We start from the raw sequence: 17,579 nt of genomic DNA, 5'->3' as shown, positions 1-17,579 counted from the left end.
ATAATAATAGTGGACCTACTTCAGAGAATAGAAGAAATTGTGATCATATGAAAAATAAATCATCCTACCTTTTAAGCCTAATAAACCTAAAAACTGGAAAAACAAAACTAAACACCACTAAAATTGGATTCATAGTCCCAATAACTAAATGAGAGTAGTAGAAATCAATTCCAAATAATACAGAAGTTCTCCTGTCAAAATGTCAAGCATATCTATTGAGTCACTCTCTTAAATGCCATGATTAGGTTACAATAAAACAAAAGAATAAAAGCAGATATTCTTTCATTTAAAAAAATTTATTTACATGTTGAAAGTTAATTTATTATTCTTTATGGTGGTAAATATAACCCCAAAGCCTCAAATAATCATAGAATTCTCTCAGCTTTACTGGTAGTAGGGTCTAGCTTCCTGTCCTTTGCACAAAACACACTCAAAGGGGAAGCCATCGATAACACAAGAGAAGCCTTTTATCTCTCTGCCCAACTCCTCTAATTTCATACAGGAAACACATATCATATAATCTGGGAGATCCACAGTAGAAATGAGCCATATAAGAAAGCTAAGGAGGGACTCCCCTGGTGGCACAGTGGTTAAGAATCTGCCTGCCAATGCAGGGGACACGGGTTTGATCCCTGGTCCAAGAAGATCACACATGCCGCGGAGCAACTAAGCCTGTGAGCCACAACTACCGAGCCTGCGCTCTACAGCCTGAGAGCCACAACTACTGAGCTCACGTGTTGCAACGTATGAAGCCCATGTGCTCTAGGGCCCACGTCCTGCAACTACTGAAGCCCTTGCCTTAGAGCCCGTGCTCCACAATAAGAGAAGCCACTGCAATGAGAAACCCGCGCACCGCGAGGAAGAGTAGGCCCTGCTCACTGCAACTAGAGAAAGCCCACGCACAGCAACGAAGACCCAATGCAGCCAAAAAAAGCTAAGGAAAGAAATGAACCCATTTGTGAACCTTACCATATAATAATATTAGTCTGTGTCTTCTAAATAAACAGAAACCTTTTTTTCTTGGTTGAGCTTTTCTTCTTCTTTTCTGTAACATAGAAGCAGAAACCAATGTCAGGGGAAAAAGGCAAGAAGCAAGGGAGGCAAATCCTACAAAGGTTCAGGTGTGATATATTCCCCCAAATTTGGGGAAGAATTGTATGCACCTGGGAGTAGATCCAAGCTTACAGAGCATTAAACCTATTAGCGCTATCTAATAATACTCATACCTCCACATGACCCTGGGTATCTGAACTTAGACACTTTTCAGAATATTTCTAGAAGACAATATTATTTTGGAACTCCAGGTTTAAAGCAGACACCTTAGTTTACCATTACTATTCTACCTCTAATTCTACTTCCTATTCAAAAAAGAAAAGCATAAAATAAAAAATAAAACAAACAAAAACAAAAAAAGAGTGACCTAGAAGTCAACTTTATTGATCGTATTCTATTCAAACCAACTCAGAGTTGGGTTCATTAGTCTCCTTAAAAATCAATTCTATTTAGTAAATATTTCTTGAGGAAAAGAAACAAATGGTGCTGGGACAGCTGAAAATTTACAACTGCAAAAGAATAAATTTGAACTCCTACTTCACACCATATACAAGAATTGATTCAAAATGAATCAAAGACCTAAATGTAAGAACTAAACTGTAAAACTTTTAGAAGAAAACATAGGCATAAATCTTTTTGACCTTGGATTAGACAGTGGTTTCTTAGATATGACACCAACAAAACAAGCAGCAAAAGAAAAAAAAGATAAATTGGACTTCTTCAAAATTTAAAGGACACTAATCAAGATAGTGTAAAGGCAACCCACAGAAGGAGAGAAAATAATTGCAAATCCTATATATAATAAGACGCTTTTGTTTACTCCAAAATATATTTTGAAAAACTCGTAGGGCTTCCCTGGTGGCACAGTGGTTGAGAGTCCGCCTGCCGATGCAGGGGACACAGGTTCGTGCCTTGGTCTGGGAAGATCCCACATGCCGCGGAGCAGCTGGGCCCGTGAGCCATGGCTGCTGAGCCTGCGCGTCCGGAGCCTGTGCTCCGCAACGGGAGAGGCCACAACAGTGAGAGGCCCGCATACCGCAAAAACAAAAAAAAAAAAACTCTTAAAACTTAACAATAAAAAGACAAATAACCTAAATTTAAAGTGGGCAAAATATTTGAATAGGTGCATCTCCAAATTAGATATTTAAATAGCCAATAAACACATGGAAAGATGCTCAGCATCATTAGGAAAATGCAAATGAAAACTTCAATGAGATACCACTTCACACCCACTAGATGACTATAATCAAAAGGACAGACAATACAAGTGCTGTTGAGGATGTAGACAAACTGGCACCCTCATACATTGCTGGTGGGAATATAAAATGGTGCAGCTGTTTTGGAAAACTGTCTAGCAATTCCTCTAGAAGGTAACACAGAGTTACTACATATCCCAGTAATTCCACTCCTAGTTATATACACGGGAGAATTGAAAACATATGCCCATGAAACTTGTAGATGAATGTTCATAGTAGCATTAATCGAAATAGCCAAAAAGTGGGGAAAACCTAAATGTGCATCAACTGAATGGATGAACAAAATGTGGTATATGCATACAATGGAATATTATGCAGACACAGGAAGAATGAAGTACTATAACATAGATGAACTTTGAAAGCATTATACTAAGTCAAAGAAGCCAGACAGGGCTTCCCTGGTGGTAAAGTGGTTAAGAATCCGCCTGCCAATGCAGGGGACACGGGTTCAAGCCCTGGTCCGGGAAGATCCCACATGCCGCGGAGCAAATGAGCCCGTGCGCCACAACTACTGATCCTGTGCTCTAGAGCCCGTGAGCCACAACTACTGAATCCTGTGCGCCTAGAGCCCCTGCTCTGATACAAAGAGGAGCCACGGCAATGAGAAGCCCGCTCAGCGCAATGAGGAGTAGCCCCTGCTCGCCGCAACTAGAGAAAGCCCGCGCGCAGCAACGAAGACCCAGCACAGCCATAAATAAATAAATAAATAAGAAGCCGGACGTAAAAGGTCACATATTGTATGATCCCCTTTATATGACATGGCCAGAACAGGCAAATCCATAGAGACAGAAAGCAGATTAGTAGTTGTCAGGGGCAGGTGAGGGAGGAAAATAGGGAGTGGTGGCTAAAGGGTATGGAGTTTCTTTTGTGGAGGTGATGAAAATATTCTGGAATTAGTGGTGATGGTTACACAACTTTGTGAACATTAAATAATGAATTATATGTAAATTTTATCTCAATAAAAAAATATATTATGCACCTTATATCAGCATGGCTGACTTTGCTAGGCACTAATTCATAGAGACCCTGCTGACAGCCCAGTGGTTCTTAGAAATGTATGCTTTACATTAAAAGTGAGGAATATCCAGGACTTCCCTGGTGGCGCAGTGGTTAAGAATCCGCCAGGGGACAAGGGTTCAAGCCCTGGTCCGGGAAGATCCCACATGCCACAGAGCAACTAAGCCAGTGTGCCACAACTACTGAGCCTGCGCTCTAGAACCCGAGAGCCACAACTACTGAGCCCACCTGACACAACTACTGAAGCCCGTGCGCCTAGAGCCCGTGCTCCGCAACAAAGAGGAGCCACCGCAGTGAGAAGCCCGCGCACCGCAACGAAGAGTAGCCCCCCTCACCGCAACTAGAGAAAGCCCGTGTGCAGCAACAAAGACCCAACGCAGCCAAATATTAATTAATTAATTTTTTTTAAAGTGGGGAATATCCTAGAAAAGCTTTATATAAGTAAATTTTTATAATATCAAATCCTGCATAGTAAAGAAAGCTTATAATAAAATCTTCTATAAAATTAAGAAACTAAAGTTACTAGACCCACAGACATAGAAAACAAATTTACGGTTTGTTTGTTTGAAAGAGTGGGGAGGGATAAATTAGGAGATTGGGATTAACATATACACGCTATAATATATAAAATAGAGAACCAACAAGGACCTACTGTATAGCACAGAGAACTATATTCAATATTTTGTATTAACCTATAAGGGAAAAGAATCTGAAAAAGAATACATATATATATATATATAAATCACTTTACTGTACACCTTAAACTAACACAACATTGTAAATCAACTACACTTCAATTTAAAAAAAGCTAAAGTTACTAATTCACACCCTAATTTATCCATCCTGTGAATTTGAATTCTGTTATGTAAGATTAACTCAAGAGGAAGAACATCTGTCCAACAATTATTTAGCCCCACTATAAAATACCAAGAGTTGCCATAAAACAGTGTTAAAAGAAGACTTTCCCAGAACTGCCCAGCCTTACGATTTTATCTCCACCACTTTATGAGCTCTTTCAGCCCGTCGCTTTTTCCGGAAATGCTGGAAGAGGACCACCACAATTACTATTATGACCATCAGTGCACAGGCGGAGCCAATGGCCAGGGCCAGGAAGTGGATCTCAGAGAAGCGTACTGTAAGGAGAAAAGATCAAGTTGGGGTTCTGAAAGGAGGACGACTATAATGAAATCTAAAGATATTCATCCTTTTTTTAAAAAATAAATTTATTTATTTTATTTATTTATTTTTGGCTGCATTGCGCCTTTGTTGCCGTGTGCGGGCTTTCTCTAGTTGCGGCAAGCGGGGCCTGTTCTTTGTTGCCGTGCACAGACTTCTCATTGCGGTGGCTTCTCTTGTCGCGGAGCACGGGCTCTAGGTGCGTGGGCTTCAGTAGTTGTGGCACACGGGCTCAGTAGTTGTGGCTCACGGGCTCTAGAGCACAGGCTCAGTAGTTGTGGCACACGGGCTTAGTTGCTCCACGGCATGTGGGATCTTCCTGGACCAGGGCTCAAACCAGTGTCCCCTGCATTGGCAGGCGGATTCTTAACCACTGCACCACCAGGAAAGTCCCAAGATATTATTCCTTAAATGGAATCATTTAAGGGTGTATTTTCATCTTTAAATGAAATCTTCCTTTCTTCTACGATATTAATTTTGTAAAGTCTAGTAGCAGTAGAAAAGCCATACAGGGATTTCCCTAGCAGTCCAGTGATTAAGACTCCGTGTTTCCAATGCAGGGGATGCAGTTTCAGTCCCTGGTTGGAGAACTAAGATCCCATATGCTGCGTGGTGTGGCCAAAAAAAAAAAAGTAGGAAAAGCATACAGACTACTTCAGTGGTTCTCAAACTTTGGTTCTAGGAGTAGCAGCTACAGAATTACTTGAAAACTTTGAAATGCGAGTTCTATCAGGCCCCACCCCAGGCCTAATGAATTACAGGGGGCACCCAGCAATCTGTTTTAATTTGTCCTCCAGATGATTCTGATGCATGCTAAAAGTTTGAGAACCACTTGGCCAGTTGATCTACCTAGTGGGGTAAAGTTATTGCTGACCTAATCGAATCCAGTGTCTAAACTATTTCTCCCCGAATCCTTCTCTCCTCTGTCATGCAGTCAGTCATTTATTCAGGCTTATTAAGGGCCTATTATGTTCCAGGGACTCTGATGGAAATACAAAGCCAAAAGAGACATTACCTTCAAGGAACTCATGCCCACTGGAAAGATAGACAAGTAAATCAGTAACTATAGTCTAGTGGATATATGATGCAAGAGAGAACCCAAAGGGAAAGGTCCCTAAACCAGGCTAGAGTCTGTGAAGCCTGGGTCTCTTAATTTTTACCTTGATTTCTGACTTAAATTTCAATGAACCCTCAGAGCCAGAAAAGACATTAGAGAATATCTAGCCCAGGGGTTCCCAGCCTGGAGTCTATGAAGGAAGATGGGGGGTGGGCAGGGCACAAGCCCACAGAATCCATGTCATATTGTGTGTGTACATTGTTTGTGGTAAACAGGGGTTATGGCATTCATTAGGTTCTCTAAGAGTAGTGATCCCAATATGTTGAAGAACCATGTGTTCTTATCTACCTGTTCATTTTGCAGGATAAGAAACTGAGAGCCAAAGACATTACATTACTTCTTTCAATACTCAAATGACTTCTCCAAGGTCATACAGCTCTCTATTGATAGGGCCTTGAAGGATGATACTAGGAATGAAAGGAGGAAATGATACCACTGTATAGGCTTTTACGTTTTGGGTAGTAATGTTGTGTGTTGGTTAAGAGCATACAGCAGAGACAGCTAGGTTAAAGTACCAGGTCCTAAAAAAAAAAAAAAAAAAGTACCAGGTCCTGTGTGATTTGGGGTAATTAACTTCTTTGAGCCTCAGTTTCTTCAATGTATAAAATAGAGACAACAATATTCACTTCTTGAGTTCTTATAAAATATAAAATCGCTCATGTAAATTGTTCCACGCTGTGCCTACACATAATAAAGTTTCAATATATGGTAATTATTATAATTTTCAGTACAATTCAAGAGTTTGGGGGGTTTATTTTCATTACTTCATTTTATCCTCACCATAATTTTTGCCATATTATTCTCACTTTACAGGAGAAAAAGAAAAGTTATTTACAGCTGGTAAACTGTAGCAGTGACTCAAACACAAATTTATAGCTTGTAAGTTTTATGGTCTTTGCTTTTTGTTGTCTGGCAGTTTTCCAGGTTGTCCTTTATAGAACTGCAGGCAATACAGTGCCTTAGTTTGGAGCACAATTTTGGAGACAGAGATGCTTGGGTTTGAGTTCTGAGTGACTCCATTTATGAGCTCCATGACTTTAGACAAGTGACTTAACCTCTATGAGCATCGGTTTCATCATTAGTAAAATGGGGGGGGGAGCACACTAAGAGCACAATAAAATGGTATGATATGTAAAGATTAGATATGATATGTAAATCCCCTAGCACATGGGAAGTGTTCAATAAACAATAACTACCCTTATTGGGATCTGCCTCCAACAGTGGTTGCGAGAATTAAATGAGATAGTACATGTCAAGAACTTTGGACAGTGCCTGATGTAGAGTAGGTACTCAATAGTACCTTGTGAATAAATGAGTGAATGAATGGACCTATTGTGTTAGCCTTTTATCGGAGGGTTGCTTCCTCTCCCTTTCACGATCTCAATGCCATTTTTGTAACAGATTCCTTAGGTCCCTTTATTTTCTGTTTCTTTCCACAGCCAAACAAAGCCTTCCTCTTTTTTACCCCAGGACTCTTCACTCTCCCTCTGCAGTTTCCAGATCCAAAGGGTTGGTCCTTCTCTCTACTCTTTCAGCCATCACAAAAGTTTGCCCCTCTCTTTTCTACAAGCTCTCACGCTTTCCAAAACGATTTTTCTCTGCATCACCTACCAGTTTGCACAACGCTGAGCTGGATCTCCCCTATCAGCCCATCAACATCAGGTGGGTTCTTCACCTGGCAAGTGTATGTCCCATTGTCATCAAACTGTAGCTTCCAGAGGAGGATGGAGACATCGTACCGCTCAGGGTTCCCATCCCAGACCACCCGGTCCTTGAAACGCCCACTCATGGGTCTGAAAGGATCCACATGGTAGTAGAAAACCTAGAGAGGAGAAATGGCCAGAGGTCTTATTTGGTACCTGGGAAGGGAGGCTGAGATGGCAGGACCCGAAGAGAAATGCCAGCAAGACTGACTGCCCCATCTGCAGCTCTCCTGCAAGAACCTCTTGCTTTCCCCTTCGCCGGCCTCTCAGTTCTGTCTGTTGATTTGTTTCCCAGCTTTACCCTGTGCTTGTTGCTAAGAAAAATACAGGAAGGGCAAGGAGAAATGGACTGGCTTATTTTCCTAACCAAGGGACCCTTACTTACAAACTGCTCAGGGCCCCCATCTCGAGGACGGAAATTCCAGGTCACTGTTAGAGCATCACCCACAGGGGCAAAGCTGGAGAAAGTGCATTTTAACCGAACATCGGTCCCATTGACAGCCTCCAGCACACGGGGAGTGTAAATTTCCACAGCTGCTATTGGCCAAAGAGCTGCAATGAAAAAAAGGGAAAGGAAGGGTTAACAGGAGATGTGTATTAAGAGAATTTCTGCTGACACTACCAAAATAAAAGTATGAGTAGGGCATCAAACAGAACTGAGATGCCTCAGCTCTCACTCAAACTCACTTCACCCAGAGTCTGCATACTCCTACCTACATGCAACCTTCACCCTCCCATTCCTTAAACAACTACAAATACCACACAGCGCTCTCGCTTTCTCCAAAGCATGATACCCTAGCCTCATGGTACCCACTTCAACACTGCTGTAAACAAACTACAAACATCGGCAAATAAAATTGAAAGCAGAAACAAACCATCAGAACTAATCAGAACATGAATTAGACATGTATTCAGATTAAGCATTGTATGTTATGTGTCTGATGGTCCCCTAGCAGGTAAGTTTTCCAGAAAGTGTCCTTGTTGTGTGAATTTCACACTGTTCCTAGTCTTCTGCAGAAACTGAGTTAATCAGTCCCAGACAGTTTAGCTTGCCTGCGCCACTGGCACCTTTATACCACATGGCATTTTTTTAGCATGATATTTACATTTAGAATGTGCATGTTGGGGCAGTTACAAAGCCCCAGTGGGTCTCTCTCCTTAACAATCTCAGCTTTCCCAGTGCTGCCGAGAGCCCCAGGCAAGACCCACACACAGAAATCGAAGTGCTAGGTTCTGCCAGCAGTGGGAGGTTGAGAGTAGCCACAAAAAATGGTGTGTAACCTGAGATTAGAAAACTCTCTCTGTGCCTGAATCACTGGCACCTGAGAACACACCTAAACCTGTTTTTCCAAAAGCAACTCCCCCCAAACAACCCACCACTTCAGTTTCACTAAAGTCAAAACTAAAATGAAATGCAACTGTGGCTCAGGCTCCAAAGAGCTCCAAAGCTCTTGCAACTTCTTCAACAATTAGCTAACTTTACAGGGTAGGCAGTGAAGGAGGTAGGCTCAGAGAAGCCCGCGAGCTCTTACCTGTGAGCTGTATGCCGAGGAGAAAAAGCACAGCACGCGTAGGGCTCTTGCCATACATGAGGGAAACCCAGCCCTGGCCCCAGAGACCAGACCGGGCAGACGGAGCGTTCCAGCACCCCGCCAAGGCCACTCCAGGAGGAAAGCGCACTGCGTTTTTCCGGAGAGGGGAGTCAGTCCCTCACCTATGGGAACCTGAGCACCCGTGCCTGTGAGTCATTCCTGCTCTGCCGGTGCTGGAGTGAAAGGTGGGGCCTCAGCTCCCAACGCCCTCCTTCCCTCCTTCCTTTCCTCCCTCCCACCCTCTGTGCTACAAGCGCGCCTGCAGAAAGTCCCATGCAGTCCTGTCTTAACTTTTCAGTTTATCTGGACCCTGGCCTCTGGGTGGCCTTGAAAACAGCCAGAGGAGGTGGTGCCCGTCTGAAATGTCCCAGGCTGCTTTGGTTCTGGCCCACACACACGTTTTTTTAAAAACAGGTTTCAGGCTTGTCTGAGAAGTGAATGCTGAACCTACCTGCAGTGATTCCACTTATCAAAGCACCTCCCTTGGGCCACAGCAGCGGAAACTGGGTTTCCAAATCCAAAGTAATCAGAATTCCTTAGGACCCTCTGTGCTCAAGAAGTCCTACAGTTTATACCCTCAATTTTAGCCAAATGTTACCACAAGGATTGCCGTACCTTTCCTAGCTGCTAGCTTTCCCCGAGACCCACGTAAAATAGACTGACCAAAACAAATCTCAGTGTTTAATGACCCTTTACGTTTGAAGGATTTAAAGAGGAATCAGGACATCATCCCAGCTCATTTAGCCTATCTCAAGACAGTTTGCAAAGTGCTTTTATCTACACAACACTGCCGTGAGGCATTCCCATTTCACCAGTGAAGACGCTAAGAGCCCAGAGAAGTGATTTGCACAGCCAACAGGTAGCAGAACTGGAACTTTTTTGACTTTTTTTTTTTTTTTTGGCCGCACGGCATGTGGGATCTTAGTTCCCCAGCCAGGGAGGGATCCAACCCATGTCCTCTGCAATGGAAATGCAGAGTCTTAAGTCCCCTTTTTTGACTCTTAAATCTAGTTCTCTTTCCACAAAATAATAGCTAATGTGAACAATCAGACAGAGGACTCTCAAGGAAAAGTTTTTCCTAATAACTTTTTTGTAGCTCTGATTTTATCTGCCATTTTGGGGGCAGCCATCTGTCTGAGAAGTCTAAAGCGTTGAGGACTTTAAATGAGCAAAGGTGCCTCCTTGTCTGGAAGGACGATGGGTAATTGTTCCAGGTTAATGAAGCAGCGTGGAAACAGCAGTAGGAGGGGGATGAAGATTACACACACAGTTAAGAAGTAGGCTTGACCAGAACCTAGAACAGAAGAAACAAATTGCCCTCATGCCTGGATTAGCAATCTAGAAACTCTTTAGTGATTCATAAAGTCTCCTAGTGAAACCCTGGAACAAAGAAGTTTCCAGGACGGGGAGGAAGGGGCAAGCTAACTAGAAAAAATAAAACAGCATAAAGAGGGAAGCAAAGAGAAAATTCCACCAAGAGAGAGGCAGATTACGGAAGAAGAAGAAAAGCAAAAGAGGAGAGAAAAGCAGCAGGAGAAAGATGTCATGATGATGGAGCAAAGAAAGGTAAACAACAGCAAAAATCAGTCCCCATTAGAACTGAGAAAACAGGGGCTCCCCAAGTGAAGATCAGCGGTGTCCCAGCGTGAGTGTCCTGGGAAGAGTGTTTCTGAACACAGAATGTTTAGCTCCTTTGTCAGCTTCTAGGTCGGAAATGCTGGGGAAACATTTCAAATGGTGATAGGATAAAAGAGCTTTTCTGGTATGTAGGTCCAAAGAGTTCAGCTCCAGGAGCCTGAAAGAAAAGGAGTTAAGGAAACTTGAGCCTCTTTGTTGGCTTTCAAATTGCAGGGCAGTGCAGCTCTGGAGAGGTAAAGCCTGAGGTTTTGAAGTCTACCACAAATTGCAAACTTTGGTCAGAGGTAGGGTTACCAAAAGGCTCAGGGATGCAGTGAACAGCAGCATGAGAGGAATCGGGGCGGGAAGGACTGAACAAACTGCTCCTTTGTCAGGAGGAGAAGTTTCCCCCCTCCCAGGTAGCCAGAAGCCCTGTGAGCTGGCTGCCAGCACTGCTCTGGGGAGTCAGCCGCTGCCCAGACCCCATTCCTCAGCAGAGTTCAAGTTCCTGGCTGTGTGCCTGGCAACACCCAATTCCTTCCAGTTAGCAGGAGAGTCACCCGGTTCTCCTCCCTGGGTGGGGAGGGGAGAGGCCAAGGGCTGGACTTGCTAAGTAGAGAAAACACTAAAGAAAAAGGACGTTTGTCCCTAAGCGTCCCCAGGATGCCAATCAGCAGGAGTCTGACCAGAGCAGGAGGCATCTGGGTAAGGCCTAAGTTACAGTTCAGTTTGTATCTGGGCAAATGAGAGAAAAGGAAGAGGAGTTCTGGAGTTTAAAGAGAAGAAAAGTGAAGTTTTCAGAGACATTACTTTTCCTCTAAACTTTTCCAGAGAAAAATTCTGATTGTCATTAAAATTCGTGGCATACTAAGTTTGGAAAGCACCTCATCTGTCCCTTCCCCACACATTTCCTAAAAATATTTCTGATGGATACTGAGACCTTGGTCAGTAGGAAGCTCACTGGGGGCTCAGAAGACAAAGAGGACAACCGGCCTGTATCAATATTTGTAAAAATTGTTTTCTTAGCATCCTAGGCAAAAATGTTTTTTTTCACCACAAGATGAAAATAGCATTCTGTGAAGCAAGGAAAACAAATAATTGAGCTCTTGGGGTGGTTCAAATAAAGTATTTAGTTACTCAAAAGTTTTGGTCCATATGTCTTTCTTACTAGAAAAACTTTATGAAATTTTTGTTATATGCTAGGCTGGAAATACAAAGTAGAATAAGAAGGACTTCTTAAATTAAATAAATAAATAAATTTTTTTTTTAAAAAAAGTAGAATAAGACATTTCTGCCTGGGAGGAAGAATCAGTCTAAAGAGAATTGGGAGGTGGGGTGTGTATGTAAGCAAGTAGTTACCGTGTTTGTGACTTTTGAACCAGTCCTAAAAGGCTGAATAGAGAGGAGAGAAGAGAAACAGATGGGTGGAATGTGGTATCCACAGGAACCTGCAAGCAATTCCTCAAATCTAGTGCATAGGGAGGAGTGGCAGTTCAGGAGGCTGGAGAGAGGTTGGGCCCAGATGTTGAGGGTCCTCATTCGCCATCTGAAGGTGTATGGACTTGATCCTGACAAATATATCCGTTGGGAGTAGCTAACATGTGACCAGAGGAGAGAATTTGGTATTTCCCAGAACCATAAAAAATAACAAGGTATAACTGAATCACTTTGCTGTACACTTGAACATGTAAATTAACTAGACTTGAATTTTTTTTTAATGGTTAAAAAACAAATAAGGAGGGACTTCCCTGGTGGCGTAGTGGTTAAGAATCCGCCTGCCAGTGCAGAGGACATGGGTTCGAGCCCTGGTCCAGGAAGATCCCGCATGCCGCGGAGCAGCTAAACCCGTGCACCACAACTACCGAGCCTGCGCTCTAGAGCCTGTGAGCCACAACTACTGAGCCCACGTGCCACAACTCCTGAAACCCACGTGCCTAGAGCCCATGCGCTGCAACAAGAGAAGCCACCGCAATGAGAAGCCAGTGCACTACAACAAAGAGTAGCCCCCACTTGCCGCAACTGGAGGAAGCCCGCGTACAGCAACGAAGACCCAACGCAGCCAAAAATAAATAAATAAAAACAAATAAGGAGGGAAGGCCTTGAGACATCAACCACCACATACTCAACCAACTGTCTCATAAGGCCCCTGGCCTAGGAGCCAGAATGAAAATATAAACTTATTACGTGTTTTCAGAAGACTCAGACTCCTAGCCTTCCCTAACCAACAATTCCAATCTATAGCTCCTTTGTTTTTTTCTAACTTCCTCTGGTTTAGAGACCTTTTCAAAGATGAGAGAGAATGTCAGAGTCCTAGATGAGAGGTGGGTTCTCAGCCCAAGGAAGAGGTGTGTTCCCTTGGGTCCTCCTCCTTGCCTCAAGGTTCCTACAGATAGTCCAGGGCAAGTCTGGATCTGAGCCTGAGCTCTAACGGCTTAGTGAAACCACAGGTAGGAATGCTCTTCTACCTCCCCACCTCTTGGCATCTTATATGTACACTTCCCCAGTAAAGCCTCAGACTCCTTTCTTAATTATAGAGGAGAGGCGTCATAATCTTATTAAACAGCCCAAGGAAGAGACTCTGAAGTTTAACCCTTCATGTTCTAAAGAGAAGTTAGATGGATTTGCACAGGGTTGGAGAGATAGGGTGTCTTTAAAGATAAACTTGAAGAGTCTCCCAGGAGGATAAAGAGACCTTGTTGGAGGCATTTGTCTATCTCCCTGTTTACCATAGGCACTACATCTAAATACTGGGTGAGAATTTACATTTACATAGTGCTTATTGATGAATGTGGTACCTTTTGGTTACCATGACCAATTTCATTCTTAGGAAATTATTTCATTTCCTGAGAAAAGAAATAGCCTCTTCTTATACTTCTTTTTCTTCTTTTTTTTTTTTTTTTTTTTTTTTTTGTTTTGCTAGTAAATATTAGGAAGCATGAGGCATAGGAACTGGAGTCCAACCTGCTTAGATTCAAATCCAAGCTTGGCCACTTAGTTAGCTGTGTGACCTTGGGCAGTTATTTAATTCTCTGTGCCTCAATTATCTTACACGTAAAATGAGAATAATATCTGCCCCATAGGTCTCCCCTGGTGGCGCAGTGGTTAAGAATCTGCCTGCCAATGCAGGGGACACGGGTTCGAGCCCTGGCCCGGGAAGATCTCACATGCCGCAGAGCAACTAAGCCCGTGCACCACAACTACTGAGCCTGTGCTCTAGAGCCTGCAAGCCACAACTACTGAGCCCATGTGCCACAACTACTGAAGCCTGTGCGCCTACAGCCTGTGCTCCGCAACAGGAGAAGCCACGATAATGAGAAGCCCGCACAATGCAACGAAGAGTAGGCCCTGCTCACCGCAACTAGAGAAAACCCGTGTGCAGCAACGAAGACCCAGCACAGCCATTAATTAATTAATTAATTAATTAAAACTATCTGCCCCATAGACTTAGTATAAGAATCAAGTGAAATGCTGTATTTAAGTAAAGCTCTATGTGCAGTGCCCATAGAAAACGCTCAGTAAATTTAGTTGTTTGTGGTTATACTTAGTTAACATATTGAACACTGTTCCCATGACCACTGGGAAAAGGTCTAGCAGCTTCTTGTAAAGCTAAGTTTCATATAAAGCTAACCACCTTAGCAATTTCACTCCTAGGTATTTATCCAAGAGAAATGAAGTTATATATCCACAAAATTACTTGTATGAGACTATTTGGAGAAGTTTTATTCATAATACCCCAAATTGGAAACAGCCCAGGGGTCCATCAACAGAAAAATAGATAAATACTCCATAGAATACTTGTACGATGGGTTACTACTCAGGGATAAAAAGGAACAAACTACTGATACATACAACCACATGCATGAATCTCAAATATATTATGTTGAACAAAATTAGCCAGACATAAAGGAGTACTTGCTCTTTTTTTCCCAACTTTTCTGAAGATTTTTATTTATTTATTTTTGGCTACACTACGCTGGGTCTTCGTTGCTGCACACGGGTTTTCTCTAGTTGCGGTGAGCAGGGCCTACTCTTCGTTGCATTGTGCGGGCTTCTCATTATCGTGGCTTCTCCTGTTGCGGAGCACAGGCTGTAGGCGCACAGGCTTCAGTAGTTGTGGCACATGGGCTCAGTAGTTGTGGCTTGCAGGCTCTAGAGCACAGGCTCAGTAGTTGTGGTGCACGGGCTTAGTTGCTCTGCGGCATGTGGGATCTCCCCAGACCAGGGATCAAACCCGTGTCCCCTTCATTGGCAGGTGGATTCTTAACCACTGCGTCACCAGGGAAGTCCCAGTACTTACTCTTTGATTCCACTTATTTGAAGTTCTAGAACAGAAAAAACTAATGTTTGGTGGGAAAAAATCATAACAGTGTTTGCCCTTGGGGGAGTGAGTGGGGGAAGGAATAGACTGGAGAGGCATGAGGGACATTTCTGGAGTGATATTAATGTTCTGCATCTTGATATGGATTTGGGTTATAGAGGCTTAGGCATTTGCCCAGTTCTTTGAATGGTATGTGCTTAAGTCTTGTGTGTTTCATTGTCTGCAAATTTTATTTCAATGTATTCTTAAAAGGAATTATAAATGAATATTGAACTCTCATTAATGCTGAAGTATGTAGGAGGATGTGTCCTGATTTCTGAAATTGTAAAATGCATACAAAAAATAAGATATTAATGGATAGGTGGATAAAGGGATGAAAAGAGAAATGAATAGATATATGATATAAATCATGTATTGATATATAGTAAAATGTTAGCTGAAGAACCTAAGCAGGGAATATAGGTGTTCACTGTAAAATCCTCTCAATTTTTCTGCATGTTTGAAGCTTTTCGTAATAAAATGTTGGCAAAAATCTGCTTCCTCCTTTACCAAGTTTCCTTAGCATTCAGTAAACGACAACAGCAAACTTAGAAAAAAAATGAGAGTCATTATTTTACATCATTCTAGTTTAGACATCATTCCTTAGAATATTGATCAATTTTAACAAATAAAAATTACCATTTATTTAAAAATTACAATTTATCAAGTGCCTAATATGTTCCCAGAACCACCACAGGCATGTCACAGATATTATGTCTGATCCTCATAATAGCAAGACAAGCAGAGGTCTCCATTTTATAGATGAGGAAATTGAGGCACAAAGAGACTCATTCATTCTAATACCTATTGAGCCCTTGTGGGTGGAGAGAAAAGGGGGAAAAGGAGAATGAATGACCAGAGATGAGGCTGAAAATCTAATCAGGGGCTAGACCCTAAAGGTCCTTGATAAGGGTTAAGGAGTTTGGACTTTATCTGGAGGGCAATGGGAAGACATTGAAAACTTTTCAGCAGAAAGTGATCTGATCAGATTTGTATATTTAAACATCACGTGGGACTTCCCTGGTGGTCCAGTGGTTAAGAATCTGCCTTCCAATGCGGGGGACACAGGTTCGATCCCTGGTCAGGAAACTAAGATCCCACATGCCGCAGAGCAACTAAGCCCCCCACACCACAACAAAGAGCCTGTGTGCCACAACGAAGACCCAGCACAGCCAAAGTTTTAAAAATAAATCAATAAATTAAAAATAAAAGATCACGCAACTACAATTTGGAGAGAGACAATGGAGAGGAACAAGACCGAAAGCAAGAAGCTGCTTCTGGGAACAGTAATCAACAGGCAGATGATTTGACAGGAACTGAAACAATGGCAGAGGGAATGGAGAGAAGTAGGGATTTGAGAGCTACGAAGGAGGCAGAATAGATGGAGATTCGTACATGATTGGAAGTGGAAGTGAGGGAAATTGTTGGAGGATAATTCTCAAATTTTTAGCATAGGTAACTTGGTGGACAGTGGCTGCCCTTCTCTGAAATGGAGAGGATGAGGAGTTGTCAAGTTTGCTGTTCCTGTGGGACAGCCAAGCAGAGATGTTCAGTACAAAATGGGAAAAATGGATCCGAGCTCCAAAGAGAGCTCTGGGCTAGAGATGCCAGACTGAGGTCTCCAGCCCTTCCAGAAGGCAATTGTGGGACCACTGTAGAGTGAGAAAGGACGCGGTCCTAGGACAGAACCTACAGGCTGAACATCACCTAAGGAACAAGAGAAAAGGAGAATCTCTGAAGAGAGTGGGTAAACGCAAGAGAGAGAGAAGAAAATAACTGGAGTGGTGTCCCAAAGCTAAAGGAAGAGGGGGGGTTCCAAAAAAAAAGGGGGGGTTTCCAAAAAAGAATTTTGTATTTTGATACAAAATATCAAATGCTACTGAGAGTCAAGTAAAATAAGGACTGAAAGTATTCACTAGATCACCCACTGGTGACCTTGGTGGAAGCACTTTCACCTGAAAAGTAGTAAAGGTGGAGGTCGTTTTGCAGTCGATGGAGGGGTAAACGGGAGTGAGGAAGGGGTTTACTTATGGTCAGAGCTTATGAAGAAGAGCAGAAGAGGCGGTAGCTGGAAGGCAATGTGGTAGAAAGAAGTTTTTTAGCTTTTGGCTCATTTGTTGGTTTTAAGAAAGGAAAGTATTAGCATGTTAAAATGCTTCCTGGAATGAGCCAGCAAACAGGAGGAAGTGTACCTCCCTCATTGTTAACAAGAGGTTAAGAATGTTCAGAGACCTCCCTGGTGGTTAAGAATCTGCCAGTGCAGGGGACACGGCTTCAAGCCCTGGTCTGGGAAGATCCCACATGCCTTGGAGCAACTAAGCCCGTGCGCCACAACTACTGAGCCTGCTCTCTAGGGCCCATGAGCCACAACTACTGAGCCCACGTGCCACAGCTACTGAAGCCCACGTGCCTAGAGCCCATACTCTGCAACAAGAGAAGCCACCACAATGAGAAGCCCATGCATTGCAATGAAGACTAGCCCCTGCTCGCTGCAACTAGAGAAAGCCTGCACACAACAATGGAGACCCAACACAGCCAAAAACAAGTAAAATTAAATAAATAAATAAATAAATAAATATTTTTAAATAAATAAATATTTTAAAAAAAATGTTCAGGGGATGCTTAGGACAGTCCTGCTTTATACCTGTTGTCCTGCTGTAATGGTTAATAGTACCCCTTTCGGAGGACTTC

The 17,579-nt window shown here is 42.9% G+C and overlaps 1 protein-coding gene across 1 annotated transcript; it reads right to left on the bottom strand.

The window, feature by feature from the left end:
• Positions 1-981: 981 nt before the first annotated feature.
• MPZL2 (myelin protein zero like 2) lies at positions 982-8,912 on the bottom strand (the record flags this gene model as incomplete). Its single annotated transcript, XM_082661241.1, has 5 exons — positions 982-1,045; positions 4,312-4,459; positions 7,231-7,441; positions 7,708-7,874; positions 8,855-8,912. 5 exons carry the CDS (start codon positions 8,910-8,912, stop codon positions 982-984), a joined length of 648 nt encoding a protein of 215 aa, XP_082517367.1.
• Positions 8,913-17,579: the final 8,667 nt, after the last annotated feature.

The sequence above is a fragment of the Grampus griseus genome (genome assembly GCF_964374135.1).
Source record: "Grampus griseus genome assembly, chromosome: 8".
NCBI lineage: Eukaryota > Metazoa > Chordata > Mammalia > Artiodactyla > Delphinidae > Grampus > Grampus griseus.
This window is presented reverse-complemented; position numbering and strand designations above follow the sequence as displayed.